The following is a 15595-nucleotide window of genomic DNA, read 5'->3' on the forward strand; positions in this document are numbered from 1 at the left end:
TCCTGCTACCCAAGGAGGAACTTGTCGTACTGATTCAGAAGCAACGTAACTCTGCCTGTTAGCCAGCACAGCCACGCCGTTGAGGTGGAAGAGCTGCAGTCCCCGGTGGCAAAGCCTGCCGTGGTTCAGAGTGATGATCTGGTGGAGTGGCAGGATAATGGGATGAGCAATCGACAGGTCCGAGCAATGTGGTGTACCAGTGCTTGCTGGGCCACGCTGAAGCAATCATGAGAAGCGTGCCTCTGTCCTGCGGAGTTTCAGCCAGACCCTGTACCAGCAAAACAGTGGGAAGGCAAAAGAGCTGGCGCTTTCACGGCATCAGTAAGCCATCTGAGATTGACTCCCAGGAGAGACCTTGGACATGGAGAAGAACATCTGGCATTTCCTGTTCTGCGGAGCGAACAGCTATGGTGGAATCCCCACTCTGAAAACAGAATGCCATAACACTGGGCAGATCGACATCGTGAGACAGAAAACCCTGCTGAGTCGCGATCCACATAGTGTCCGAACGCCGCTAGGAGAAAGCACGCTACCATATCTACTAGTGGGCCTAGCAAAAGTCCCAGAGTTTGGCCTGACAAAGCGGGAGGACTGTTTCCGCCTGTTTGTTTATTAGTACATGGCATTGTTGTCTGAAACACTGAAGGCACACGGCTAGCAACTGTACTAAACAACCGCCGCCAGGCAGACTGCTCTCATTTCTCGACATTATGTGGTAATGCCAGCTCCTGAGCAGACCAAAGGCCTGAGTACGAAGGTGATCGAGTGAGCACCCCGCGCAGATGACGCGTCCACGGCAGGACATTGAGGTTTGGCGATGAACGGCATCCCTGCACACACCAGGGAGGAAGCAAGCCCACGATCTAGGGACCTAGGGTCTCGGGGGAAGTGACATCATATCTATTGGTCCCTGCCCCGGCGGTATACCAAGTAAGCAAACTTGGAGAGACGGAGGCAGAGCCTGGCACTTGGTTACAAACATGCAGGCGTCATGGGACCCAGGAGACCGAGCAATGCGAGCCCCGAGGTTTGGGCAAATTCGGGAGACCCTTGCTAATTGTGCCAATGCTGAAACCGCGGCGTGGTAAGCACGCTGCTGACTGGAGCCAGATAGCCCTATCAAGCTACCTCGCTGGGAACAGAGTGATTTTCTATATGATCATCATGGCCTAGAGTTTAATAGGGTCTTGACGATGCCCACATGCGATGACGTGTGAGTGACTTGTGTCTCGGAGGCCCCGAAGAGCCAATCATCCAGATATGGAAAAAAAGTGTATCCGAAGTTGGCAGAGTTAGGTGGCGACTACGGCCATACACTTGTAAATACCTGGCCTGTAGAAAAGCGATACGCCAGACCGTCAAGGAAGTGTGGGTTGGTACAGCAGAGGATCTCCTGCGCGGACAAAGAATGGCGATGTGAAGTCCGCGTCCTTCATATCGAGGGCGGCATACCAGTCCTCCAGGATTCCAGACGGGATAATGGTCCCCAGGGATACCATGCGGAATCTTCACTTTATATTCAACTGGTTGAGTCCGCGCGGTCTAAGGATAGGTTGAGACCTCCCTGTCACTTTGGGTTAGAAGATATGTAGAGTAAAATCCTGCCCCTTCGTCCATCTGTACCTCTCTATAAGCTCCTAGGCAAGGAGCACTGCCATTTGTAAGAGGAATGTTGCCGTCGAGGGGTCCTGAAGAGGGACGGTTGGAGGTGGAGGGTGGGGTTGAAATAAATGGAGTAGTACCCATACTCCACCATGCATAGGACCCAGCAATCTGAGTAACTGGACCGCCGGAAGGAAGTAGGAGAGACGGTTGGGAGAGAGAGAGCGTCCTGGCTCGTAACTGGTAGCCGTCCCTGGGGCCGCATCTCAAAAAGTTCGTCTTGTCTTGTGGTGGTTCGGAGGACTTGATTTGGCCCCCTTGGGGTCCTGACAGTCGCGCGGACCACCTCGCCGACCGCGCGACATGCCAATTCGCTGTCTTGTCTAGGAAAGTATGGGCAGTGAGCTGGGGATGAAGGCCTGCGCTGAGTCACTGGCGTATGCATGCCAAGAGAGCTGCATTATGACCTGTTGTCCTCGGCATTTGCAGCTGGGGGGGTCAGTCTCTCGAGAAGAGCTTTGACCATCAAATGGCAGTCCATGAATTGGTATAACTGCAGCTCCAACGAAGTTTGGAACCGTGAGCCAGAGATGCGCCTCATGCAACACCCGAGTCCAGAGTTCTGGCTGATCTGCGCATTCCACGAAGGCTGGAGGGAAGTTCTGGCCACCTCTTCCCTTCCTCTCCAAGAGGTGGCAATCTTGGGGGGGTATTGAGCGAGAGCTCCGAACTGTACCCACCACCACCAGGTGTTATAATGATAGCGGCAAGCAAAGGCTGTTGATTTGCCCGCCGAGCGTAGGCCCTGCCTAGTACACCTTTGGTGTCCGAGTAGGGTCATTCGCCTTAGACCTCCTTCATATTCGGGGGCTGGTGCCGCTGTCATGACTTCGCCTCTATTAATAGGACTGGCAGATAGTGAGCAGGAGAGAGACAATACAAGACTCATACCCTTTGAGGGACATATATTACGCTCCGACTCCCCTGCCGCAGAGGAATAGACGCGGCGGGACTGCCTAGATCAGCATTCGCCTGATGGTCGACATACAATGGTGGCCACCTGTGGGGAGGCATCCGCGATAGAAGTACTACCGGGGTCCTTTACCTCGGACTCCTGCCACCTGGCGTTCTATGAGTGTACCTGTCTTAGGGCATATGGGCATTCAGGTCGATTGGAGGAGGGACGGGGGATAGTTACCTGCCACGCCTTCATCTGGAAAGAGGGAGAGAGAAATGCCGGTGACGCAGCGGGTCCTGTTGTGCCTGTTGCTTTGGGATCCTCGCTCCGTGGAACCTGGGAGTCCGGTGGGTGAACTGGGCTTCCTTACCGCAGCAGTCGAGAGGGACGGCTAACCGTCACCTCTGACACTCCGTGCTCTGATGGTACAGGACAGATGGAACTACTGGTATGCCTTGGCCTCGGGTACCCAACGGTGTCCAAGAAAGACACTGATGGGTCCTGGCTGGGGTGCTGGGTCTTCTCTGGAGACTTCTGTGTGGCCATCAGAATCACAGTCCTGAGCATAAGAGCTGCTGCATGGGAACCACTGGGCGTGCGGATGGCCATTGCGAAGGGTGCTGAAAAGCCCGGGCAGAGTCCTCTGTCTCTATGGACCTTGCTTTACTCGAGCACGGTCAGAGTACGGTGCATACGTAACAGGAACGAGATCCGGACCTGTACTGAGCAGTGCCGGGAGGTCGACCGATCTCAAGCTCGACGTTGGAGGGGTGATGGAGTCTGGTGCCTGGAGCGGTGCAGGAGCTGGAACGGTGCGTGAGAGTAGCGGCTGCGAAGGATACAATCGTTGCCCGACGCGGCACGGTACCGAGGAGGAGATCGGTCCGGGAGGCATGCCTAAGCAGTGTCTGGACGGGAGTGCAACGGATCTGGAACATCTGCGGGGACTGCGATCGTGTAACGGTTGCCACTCTGCCTGTGGCTGACAGAGGATGGCTTATCAAAGGCAGGCTTTCGATAGACTGTATGACCCGCACTGCAGATGTCCAGAGGTTGACGCGACGTGCTCTGTCATGGCAATACTGCTGAGATCTCCGGCGAATCCTGGAGGAGAGTACGGTCCGCGTGGGAGCTGACAGGCAGCAGATCACAGGCTGGCGCTGCGGCACCAGACTCGATGCCCGGACCAGAATCGACGGATGCCGGACGTGCGCAGTGCCGGACATCTGACTAGACAAGCTGCTGGCTTGGGTCGGTGCGGACAGACAGCGAAGGAGTCTTGAGGCTTTCTCAGACCTCGTAGAGAGAGAGGAGCGTTGCCGACTGTCGATTCGGTGCTGGTGCGCCGGTGCCGAGAGCTGGAAGTACCGGCGCAGTCCGGGTGCCGAGGAAGTGCTTCTGCCCGCCAATTGACCAGTGCTCGGTGCCGAAGGCGGAGGGATAAGAGCCGCCTCCATGAGGAGCTGCTTTAGCTGAAAGTCCCGCTCCTTTTTTGTTCTCAGCTTAAAAGCCTTGCAAAGCCTTATCTGTCAGGTGAGATTCCCCGAGGCACTTAAGGCAGGAGTCATGTGGATCTCCTGTCGGCATCGGCTTATGACAGGCCGAGCACGGTTTGAAACCCAGTGAACTGGGCATGGCTCCCGGCACCGGGTGCAGGGAAGGGGCTAATCCCCGAACCCCTCTTAACTATACCCTAACTATGAACAATAAAAATTAACTATATAACTTTGAACTATATACACAACAAAATAATTAGGGAATTATGAGTAGCTAGGGAAGTGGAGATCAGTAAAACAGCACTCCTCTGTTCCAATGACTGACAAGGGCGCTAAGAAGGAACTGAGGGGTGGTTGGGTTGGCAGAGGTATATATCTGATGCCATGGCGGCGCCATTCCAGGGGGCGCCCAGCCGACCCACCGAGTGTTGCTAGGGTAAAAATCTTCCGACGAACGTGCACACGGCGCGCGCACACCTAACTGGAATGGATATGAGCAAGCACTCGAAGAAGAACTTCGATAGTACTGTCAGTTGGGTCTGGACATGCACTCTCTCTCCTTGTGCTGCGCTATGAGGCTAGCCAATGCATGTGAGCTAACCATCCCCAGTTCATTCTCTACCGCAGAGTCACAGTGAGAACGCCGAAGCAGAGGGGAGGAAGGAGGGTCATGGAGCACCCACAGGGAGACAAATCTCAAAAACACATTGTTACTGCACAAGGTGAGTAACTTCTTCTTCAAGTATTGTCCCTATAGGTAACTCCCAAGCAGTATTCCTACTGGAGGGCTGGGGTTTTGGAGTCAGGTTAGTCACAGATGATAATACTGTGGAGCCAAAGATAGCATCAGAGGCAGAGTCCCTGGTGATCCCTGCAAAGGTGTGGACTGGTGCCCATGTCGCCACTCTGCAGATCTCTGAGATGGGGACATCCTTGAAGAAGACAACAGATGAGGAGATTGATCTCATGGAATACATACTGATCGAGTCTGGAGGGGTCATATTACAATTTGGTAGCACTGTCTGCTGCAATTTGAGACCCACTTGGAGAGTCTTTGGGTTGATGTCACTGAGCCCTTAGATCTTTCCGCCATAGCGAGAAATAGTCTAAGGGATTTCCCGAAAGCCTTTGTCCTGTTGAGGAAGAATACAAGGGCTCTCCTAACATCTAGGGTATACAGTATGACCTCTCTATTGCCTCAGTGAGGCTTAGGGTAGAAGGCAGAAAGGTGAATAGACTGATTCATGTGAAATGAGGAGGTCACTTTAGGGATGAACCTTGGATGCAGCCTAAGTGTAACCTTGACAGGAAAGAATACTGTGTATGGGGGATGCGCCAGCAGAGCTGCTATTTCCCCCATTCTTATAGCCAAAATAATTGCAATCATAAAGACTGTTTTCATCTATAGGCAGGCTAGTGAACAGGTGGCATAGGTTCAAAGGGAGGGCATAGTCACCCCTTTCAACACTAGGTTTAGGTCCTGTGAGGGGGGAGGAAGTTGAGGTTGAGGGAAGAGGTTTGTTATTTCCTTAAGGAACCTTGTAGTGGTTGGGTGCGATAGTACTGAATATCCTTCTACGGGTGGTGAAAGGCTGTAATAGCTGCTAGGTGGACCTTGAGATAGCTCAGGAATAACCCAAATTTTTTAAGGTCCAGGGCATATCCCAGAATAAGTGAATGAGTTGCTGACACAGGAGAGATTTGGTGAGACGTGCACCAAATCTGAAACCTGGACCATTTCTGCAGATAAGTGTGGAGGACTTTCTTCTGTGCAGTATCACCTCTTGTACTTCATTTGAGTATGAGCTAGCTAGGTGCTAGGACCACGTAGAAGCCGTACTTTGAGGCAGAGGATCCCTGAGATAGGATGTGTGGTACGCCCCTTTGTCCAGAGAGACAAGGGAGATCGATGGGACAATTGTGAACTGCATTAGGTAAGGATACCAGGTTTGTCTTGGCCATCTGGGGGCATGTGACATTGTATCCTAAAGCAACACCCTGGCACCACCATATTTACCATGATGATATGAGTATAATGTGTTTTGAAGAAAGTATGCCTTTTAAGGTATCACTTTAAAAGTCTTGATCTGTTGAACATTAATATACTGTTGAATTGTATGCGTTCTCACTGTATGTGAAGTTATGAAGTTTTGCTATGTGTATGTTACTCAAATATGATGTGAAGCTGGAAACACCCACAACCAACCTTTCAGGTACAACAATGGGGCAGCCAGACACTGAAGATGGCCCACTGAGAGGAATACACACTCACAAGGAGTACCTCAGGAACTGTATACAATGGAAACCTCTCAAAGATAGCATGTACACAGTGGAGACTGTTTGATGACCATCATAGCAAAGGATCTTTCCAGCAAGCTGGAAAAAGCTATAAAAGGAGGAAGTGACATCATTGCTTGTCCTCACGTCCTCCCCCCACAACTCAACACCTGGAAACACGTATAGCGAACAAAGACTGAACTGGGGAGATGCTCCCAGGCTGGAAAGGAGAATCCTAGCTTGTATATTAAGGAACTATACCATCAAAGTGAGACGTTGCTTGATTTAAATCCTGTCTAATTTATAGAACTCAGATTGCATTTTTACTTTTATTTCTTAAGTAATCAACTCTGATCTGTATGCTTACTACTTATAATCACTTAAAATCTATCTTTCTGTTAATAAATCTGTTACATATTTTTTAAGGTGTGTTGCTTGAAGTGCAAGGGAAATCTGCTCAGGAACAAGACCTGGTGTATGTCCTCTACACATTGGGGGAGGGGTGGACTGCGTAATAAACTTACAGTGGTTAGGCTTCTGACCAGGGCAGGATGGTACGAATCTGGGGTCCTAGACTTGGGAGCTGGGAGGAGTTGGCTGGAGCCTCTCTATTGTTGATTCATGAGTGGCTGGTGAAAACATTTATTTAACTTAGCTGGGAGGGGTCCCTGCTTGTGGATGGCTATGTGACTGCAGGACTTGGAGGAGTTCACAGCTTTTCACAGCATTACAGTGTGAGAAGGAGCCCAGGTTGGTAAGACAGAGGTCTCAGCAGTACTCCAGTTCCATGTTGCATCCAGGGGAATCTGTTACAAAGCAATCATAATTATGTGAGCTTTGTTCTTTTTTACCTTCAGCAGGACCTTCATCAGAAAAGGAAATGGAGGGAAGGAGTAAAGAAGGTCCTTGCCCCATGGAAGGAGGAAAACATTGCCCAGAGTGCTGTCAGATCCCCACACTGGACCAGTATCATGGGCACTTCTTGTTCTGGTAAGTGGTGAACAGGTCTGTGGCTGGTGTTTCCCATCATGAGAATGAGTTATGAAGTATTGACAGGTGCATCTCCAATTCATGGTCAGGCGGAGTGTGCAATGGAGTTTGTCAGCTATCGTGTTTTGTGTGCCCAAGAGGTAAGCCGTGGTCAGGGTGGTGTTGTGAGAGAGACATCAGTTCCACAGTTTCATTGCCTCCATGCAAAGAGAGGGCGATCTGGCTTGTCCCAGATGGTTGATGTAATACATGCATGCTATGTTGTCAGTTAGGATCTTTATATGTGATCCTGTTATCAGCGGGAGGAAATGGATACATAGAGGAAATGGGTTCCTGACCAATCTCAGCTCCAGGAGACTGATATGCAGGAATATCTTCACTGGTGACCATTTGCCTTGCACTGTGAGGCAGTTTAAATGCATGCCCCACCCTATGAGGGATATCAGTCTGGTGAGTGGTTTTCTGTTTTGATGTAAGATGTTTTGAACCTCAACTCAGCAGCTTCTTTCTGTGGAAGTCATCCTGACAGCTTTGAAGCAGTCAGGTGCAACAACGCTGGGTTTCAGTGCAGGATTTGGATGTTTGTCTGAGACACCAGGACTAGCAAAACTGGTAAGGTGATCAGTAGATGAGTTAATAGAGTCACCATGTTCAAACACCAGTACAGCCTGGCCCATGTGAGGGCTATCATGATGATGTGACCTGCATTTTGTGTCAGCTTCATCAAAACCTTGGGTATCATGAGTATTGGTGGGAAGGCATATATTAGTCCTGTAGACCATGGAACGAGGAGAACATCTGTCAGGGAGCCAGGACTTGAGCTCCTTCTGGTACAAAATGTACTTGTTACGGTATGTCACAGAGAGAGACTGTCTGTGCTTGTGGCTCAAAGCCTTTTTATAAGGGCTGGCTGTGGTCTGTTTGGGACATGGCTCCCAGCTGTGCCTACTTCCCCAATCAGCCTGGGAGCTGCTTGCCCCAGCCACAGCCCTCTGCTGGGCTGTTCTAAGTCCCTCAGGGCAGGAGCGGGTGACCACCCCACTACAGGATGGTACCCGGGTGATGTGCAAAAATACTTATACAGCCCAAAATGCTGTTAGCCTTCCTGGCAACAAGGACACACTGTTGACTTATATTCAGCTTCTCGTCCACTGAAACTCCTAGGTCCTCTTCTGCAGAACTGCTCCCTAGCCACTCACTCCCTAGTTTGTAGCAGTGCATGGGATTCTACCACCCTAAGTGCAGGACTCTGCACTTGTTCTTGTTGAACCTCATCAGATTTCTTTTGGCCCAATCCTCTAATTTGTCTAGGTCCCTCTGTATCCTATTCCTACCCTCCAATCCTGAAAAACAGAATCACTTCATTCCTTCTGGCATTTGGTTAAGGCATTATAACGCTTTACCTGAGAGACATGAGCCCACCAGTGCTGACCCTCATGGGATAAGCACATGAGTTGAGATAAGTATAGAACTGTGTAATTAGAGTGTCTGACTTGTGGAAATTTTTCCCTTTATTGACCAGTTGTCCAGAAAGGGGCTTCCTTGTCTCCTAAGATGAGTTGCTACCACAGCCAGGACCTTCATGAAGACCCACAGAGCTATGGAGATGCCAAGGCTGAAGGATAGAACTATGTATGGTAGTGAGATGTGCCCACCAGGAATCTCATGTACTTTCTGTGTTCTGGATGTATCAAAATGTGAAAATATGCATCTTGCAGATCAAAACCCACAAACCAGTTCATAGAATCCAATGGAAAAGTTATAGTGGCTAGGGTAACCATACAGAAATTGAAATGACAGCTAAATGTGTTGAGATGTCAAATATGGATGACAGACCTCCCTGTGGCCCTGCCTTCTTCTTTGGGATTAAGGAGTAGGGGGAATAAAAGCCCTTGAACTCTAAGGACACTTTCTCCACTGCTCCCATTTGTAGAAGGAAGACTACCTTCTCCTTCAACAGTCTCTTGTAAAATGGGTCCCTGAAGAGGGTGGAGAGGTTTGAGCACCTTGAAACTGAAAGGGATACTCCTTGCTTACTATCTCAAATACCTACCAGTCTGAGGTTATCCCAGACGAGGCTTCTTGGAAGAAAGAAAGCCAGTTGCCAAATGGAGGGATGAAAGAAAAAGGATCTGATCGTGGTCCAGTCAGTGTCTTGACATTGGCATCAAATCTGTTGCCTGTCTGATGCTTTGGATTGTGGGGCAGTCAAGGAGGATGCAGAGACTTATCTGTGATTAAATCTCTGCTTCTTCTTCAGAGGCTCTGAAGACCTTTGTTGCATCGCCAGTCTCCCGTGGTATAGCAGAATTATATGAAGGGACAAAATGCTGTATCTCTCTGACTGGTTTCAGTAAAAGTTTTAATTATCTCAATAACCATAAAAAGGAGCTATTGCTCATGTACTAAAACTATTTTTCAAAGTGAAATATTTCACCTCTTTCTTACAGCTTTAAAGTAAATTAATCTCTTTTGAGGTCTAGTTCCTTGCCACATTTTGTTTCATGAATAATTGAGCTTTGTGGAACCTAATCCTATAAGGTACTCATCACCTCCTGTTAGATTCCAAGCAGTCCAAATCCTGTCAATATCGTTCCATATGTTGGTCAGTAAAGGTCACTTGATAAAAAAGTTACCAATAGATAGGGTGACCACATGTCCCGATTTTATAGGGACTGTCCCAATATTTGGGACTTTGTCTTATATAGGCGCCTATTATCGCTTACTCCTTGCCCCAATTTTTCTCATTTGCTATCTGGTCACCCTACCAGTAGATGGCAGGGCCAACCTAAAAGTTTATATATAGATTGCATCATATTTGAAAATCTTACCACAAATTTTAACTTGATAGAATTTGAAAATACAGCACGCTCTTAGCTCATAATATAAATATCTACTGGACCTTTTAAGTGTATAAGAATTATTATACAGACATTGACTGTTAATTCTCCCTCTCACCTGAAAATTCCTCTGTGCCAATGCTGGAGCCTTAAAGGTGTCCCTCATTTCTATTCTTAGCATGACTTCCCATACTCTATATGCATCTGAAGAAGTGGGTTTTTTACCCACGAAAGCTTATGCCCAAATAAACCTGCTAGTCTTTAAGGTGCCACCGGACTCCTTGTTGTTTTTTGTGGATACAGACCAATACCGTTACCCCCTGATACTTCAAGAAACATTTTTCCTCTGGATTTAGTAATGCTGCTCATTAATCAAACAAGGGCCCCATCTAGGCCAGAGAATAGTGCCTCCACTATTCACCCAGCTTCTTCTGGCCTGAAGAGCAAGACGCCAACAGCAGAAATTGAACCCAGGTCTCCTGCATGGTAATATGAGATCCTAACACAAGACCAAGAAATTGTATTCTGTACCACATTTGGCCAAAAGTAAATATTCCACAGATTTTTCTATAGAAATAAAATAAATGATTGCCTTGACAGTTAACTGATAAATTACCATTTGTCCATAGTACTTACTCAGGTGGGCAAGGCTCAGTGTTGCAGGCTCTTTGGTTTTCTGGTGGTTTACTGTCTGGATCACAGTAGTTGTTCTGTACAATGGAGTTATCATCCAACCTTTTACACACCACCTCTTGTTTCTGTATTCCTTGAAAATAAGTTGGACCCCATTACTTAACAGTAAATGTATCTTTCTGCTGAATAAATGTATCTTTCACCTATTTGTAATCAATGTTCCTAAACCTAAAAAAGTGAAAGGATCAATTGACTCAATGCTCCTGTAGAAAGTTTTCAATTTACAGTAATTTTAGGCAACCACACTGCAAAGAAAATTTTAAATTACTGTTGTTTTCTAAGAAAAGAGCATATATATTTATAGATTTAGTAACAAATATTTTATTTGCATATGGCACAAAATCTATTTTCTATCTATTGCCTCTCCAGCAAAAAAACTCTCCAGTTTCCAAACAAAATAACATCAGACAGAATATGGTCACATTTCAGTGCAGAGTTATTATTTTTATGTTTTTGTTTTAAATAAAACAGCAATAGTATAGGCTTCAGTGTCTCGTTTTTGCACATTACATCACGTAAGTATTTATCTTCATTAAAATTATAAACCATTATTAATTCTCATAGCCACAGCTTGTTTTTTGGAGTGCTCAATGTGTCTAGCACTTCAAGCTCCTCTTTAATTATGTTAACCAGCAACATGTCATACAGAACTGATTGTCACTCACTAAAACATAATGATAGGCTGTTGCCCAATGACAACATTTTCAGAGAATAGGAATTTGTCACTTAAACATCGGAATTCCATGCAATTTAAATTAAGGTGTTGGGGCTAAAGAATCACTTACACATAATAATCTTGTAGTTTACAGTATTGTTATAAATCTAGTATACTTATCATTGGAATTTGCATGCAATATGCACCCCTCTTCCTTTTTTCAGATCAATCTTGGTCTGTTTACTTGAGCAAAAAGAGGGCCTGACTGAAAAACATATTCACAAATAATTCTTTTTCACAAGTTAACTTCTCACTGAAATATAGAGGATATTTTTGTATGTGTGTGTAAGGGTTGCAAGACTGGGAGTAGTTTCATGCAAATACCTTATGGGAAAAAAGCAGAGGTAAAGGTTTTGGGGTTTACTTGTTCTGCATTGTGACATGTCTAAAAACAAATAAGAATTAACACAGTCTGGCTTTAAAATATCAGCCAAATTTTATTTCAATGAGAAAATCCTCAGTCACTACACTTTTACATGCTCCTTTGCTTTTGAAGACGAGGGTTTTGCATGAGATAGCCTTTAACAGTGGTAAAATGAAGGACCTAGATGTGCCATATATCTCTGGTTCTCAACTAGGGGTCTGGGGCCTCTTGGGAGGCCAGGAGCAGGTTTCAGGGAGGGCACCAACATAAACCAGAGACTAGGGCCAGCATTAGACTCACTGGGATCCTGGGCAGAAAGCCGAGCCCCGCTGCCCAGGGCTGAAGCCATAGCCTGAGTAACTTAGCTTTGCATGTTGAGGCCCTGGGCAATTGTTCTGCTTGCTACCTCCTAACGCTGGCCCTGGCTTTTAATCTACTGAAAAACAGTTGTGGTGCAGGTGAGCCATCGAATTTTTATAGCATGTTTGGGGGGGCTCAGAAAGAAAAAGGTTGAGAACTCCTAGCATATATAAAACTTTAGGAATTAGCCAGTCTGCACAGAGGTATATGGTGGTGTTTCAACAAACACTTTACTTTAATTATATTTTTTAAAACTAAGAATATCCAGGAATGCTAAATTCTCTTTCAGGAGAAAAAAATCACTATAACAATATCCTCTTAAACAACAGCTTCAGTTCATCACTCTCCAGTTGCTCCGTAAAGTCCACCAACTGTTTCTGTGTGATGGCATTTAGAAGAAAGCAGCGTGTGATCCCATGTTAAGTGAATTAATCTGAAACATGATAATTAAATATGAGAAACTGTCTCCTCAAATGCTAGGTATCTAATGCTTTTTTCTGAACTGCACAACAGCGATTAAAACACTGTCAGATTTATTTTCACACCTTTTTTGTGGTTATTTTACTTAAGCTGGGTAAGCTCTGGCCAATCCCCTATCACATACATTAGAATCAGGAAGCTGAAAGGAAAACCCATCAGACCCATCAAGCTTGTGAGGCCTACTAGCCCTCAGGGTAGTCAGAAGGATACATTTCAGAAAGCATTATTTATGGTCTGCAAGGACCCAAAGGCCATATAACTAAGTTTTAAAAGATTTTCTTCACATTTTTTTAACCTTTTGCCTGCTTTAAACCAGTTAAACAACTTACCTTTCAAACATTGCCATTGTTACTCAGTAAATCCCATCAAATATGGCAGACATCTCAGGTTGACCATAAACATCATGATTCTTTTTAAAATTCAGCTTTATTTATAAAAAAGACATGCTTTAGCACCAGGCATACTTGGTGCCCACTCTCACCATTAAGCCAAGATCCTCAGCATGCCAGGTCAGATATCTCGATATGCTAGATGTTTAGACATATTTCTGTGTACTACAAAATTAGACCAATATATCTGTGTGATTAAACTGAGTAGGTAAACCAGTCCTCTCAGATCTTACATATGAATACATAAACCTTTCAAAACTAACACCAGGGACTGGTTCTGAATAATCTTCAGCTACTAAATCTGTTGCAGGCATGTTGAAAATATTTTCTTTTACTGTGCTCAGAACAATCTCTCCCAGTTGGGACTGGAACTAAAGTCTCAGGTAACAAAGAAGCAGCTTCACCACTTGGGTTAAAGGAGACTCCTCCCCCAGCCATAATTAGTATTTGCAGATCGATAATCCCTTTTCAGATTTTCCTCCATTAGACAACAAGGCCATCACACTGTCACTTTGCAAGATCTCCATTCTCAGCACTAAAAAAATGAAGGTTACTTACCTGTAATTGGAGTTCTTCAAGATAGCCTCTGTATATCCATATTCATGGGATGCTCTGACTGGTGCAGCCTGAATGGTAGAATGGTAGAACTCAAACTAGCAGCACCAGTTGGAGCATTCACACATCGCCCTTGCTCCTCTCAGCAAATGTTCCACAGGAAGATTATAAAAGGGTTGTAGAACTCCAACAACCTCAATTCTTTATCCCATGACCCCTTTGATAAGTAGGACTCTGAAGAAGTGTGGAAGGTGGCGGTGAGTGTGAATACAAAGAGTCCATCTCAAAAAACTCCAGTTACAAGTAAGTAACCTTGATTACTATTTTGAGTATCCTCTGCATAATCCCACCCACAGGGTTGCCTAATAAGCAGTAATGCTGACCCATGAGGGTGAGAAAAAACAGAGTCCTAACTAAATAATGATTGCAGGACTTCTTTCAAATTTTTCCTTTTAACTTGGGTTCTAAGTCCAATGTGTAGTGCTTAGTGAAAGTATGGATTGTACTCCATGTTTCCATTCTACAAATTTCTATTAAAGGAATGTGTCTGAAGAATGCCATAGAAGCTGCCTTAGCCCTGGTAGAATGCGCTCTAACTCCCCTAGGAAAAGAGATCTCCTTTAAACTACAAGCCTCTTTAATACATAATCACTCTAACCCATCTGGAAGGTGTTTTCACTCGTACAGCCCTACCATTGTTACTCTCTTTATAAAAGATAAACAAGTTAGGAGATTGTCTGAAATGCTTAGTTCTGTCTACATAGGCTAATGCACGCCTAACATATATTGTACGTAATCTAACATCACCAACCTAAATGTGAGATTTGGGAAAGAACACAGATAAAATTATAGACTGATTTATAAGCATACTGGATATCGCTGAGGGTAAGAACCTTGGATGAGTGCATACTACTACTTTATCTTTATGAAATACAGTAAATCAGCCCTCTCAGCAGGATGGGTTAGGATGTTCTGGGCCCTTTTTCTGGGGACCTCTTTGGGGATGGATACAAGGACAAGCATGGAGAGACAGCAAAGCAGGGCCAGGGCACTGATCCACAGCCTGATAATAGTCAACCCTCACATTTATTATTGTGATTGACATACAGTTAATCTTTGGTTTGCTAGGGCAGTATTTCCGGGTTATGACAAATATCATTATTGTTATGGAGGAGGATATCACAGGCTAAGGCGTGTGTTTAGCCTGGGTTGAGGGCAGTACGCAAGAGATTCCCATAGACCTCACTCCCTACCTCTCCCCAAGTCCACTCTCCACCCCCACATCCACCACAAGGTTTCAAAGATGGATGCAAAGCAGAAGAAAAAAATCTTTATACATATCATTATTGTACATCCTCGTTAGAGTTAGATATAAAAGAGATTCCCATAGACATCATTCACTTGCTCCATTCCTTGCTCCCTCCCTCTCCCACCCCAGCCAATTCCGAGAAAACCATCACAGCTCCTTGACACAACTCTACGATGCGGTCCAAATCTGCTCTTATACATTGCATGAGATATGGAAAACGCAGCAATGGCTGAAGTATTAAGTACTCTTTTTTTTTAGTTTTCACCAAAAAGGTAACGTAGTAAACATCTCTGTAAACAGGGTAGGATTGGAGGCTAAAATAGGGAAAAACAAGTATCGTCTGGAGAAGAGAAGACTGAGGGGAGACACGATAACAGTCTTCAAGTATGTAAAACGTTGTTATAAAGAGAAGGGTGATAAATTCCTCTCCTTAGCCACTGAGGATAGGACAAAAAGCAATGGGCTTAAATTGTAGCAAGGGAGATTTAAGTTAGACATTAGAGAAAAACTTCCTAACTGTAAAGATAGTTAAGCACCAGAACAAGTTACCAAGGGAGGTTGTGAAAT

The 15595-nt window shown here is 45.7% G+C and overlaps 1 protein-coding gene across 1 annotated transcript in view; it reads right to left on the reverse strand.

Moving 5' to 3' along the window:
• ADAMTS6 (ADAM metallopeptidase with thrombospondin type 1 motif 6) overlaps nt 1–15595 on the reverse strand; it is a 319586-nt gene that overhangs the window by 35420 nt on the left and 268571 nt on the right. The window contains exon 21 of the mRNA XM_075066981.1: nt 10800–10929. Coding sequence (XP_074923082.1) covers nt 10800–10929 — 130 coding nt within the window. The remainder of the gene's footprint in view (nt 1–10799; nt 10930–15595) is intronic.

The sequence above is a fragment of the Chelonoidis abingdonii genome, chromosome 6 (assembly GCF_003597395.2).
Source record: "Chelonoidis abingdonii isolate Lonesome George chromosome 6, CheloAbing_2.0, whole genome shotgun sequence".
Classification (NCBI taxonomy): domain Eukaryota; kingdom Metazoa; phylum Chordata; order Testudines; family Testudinidae; genus Chelonoidis; species Chelonoidis abingdonii.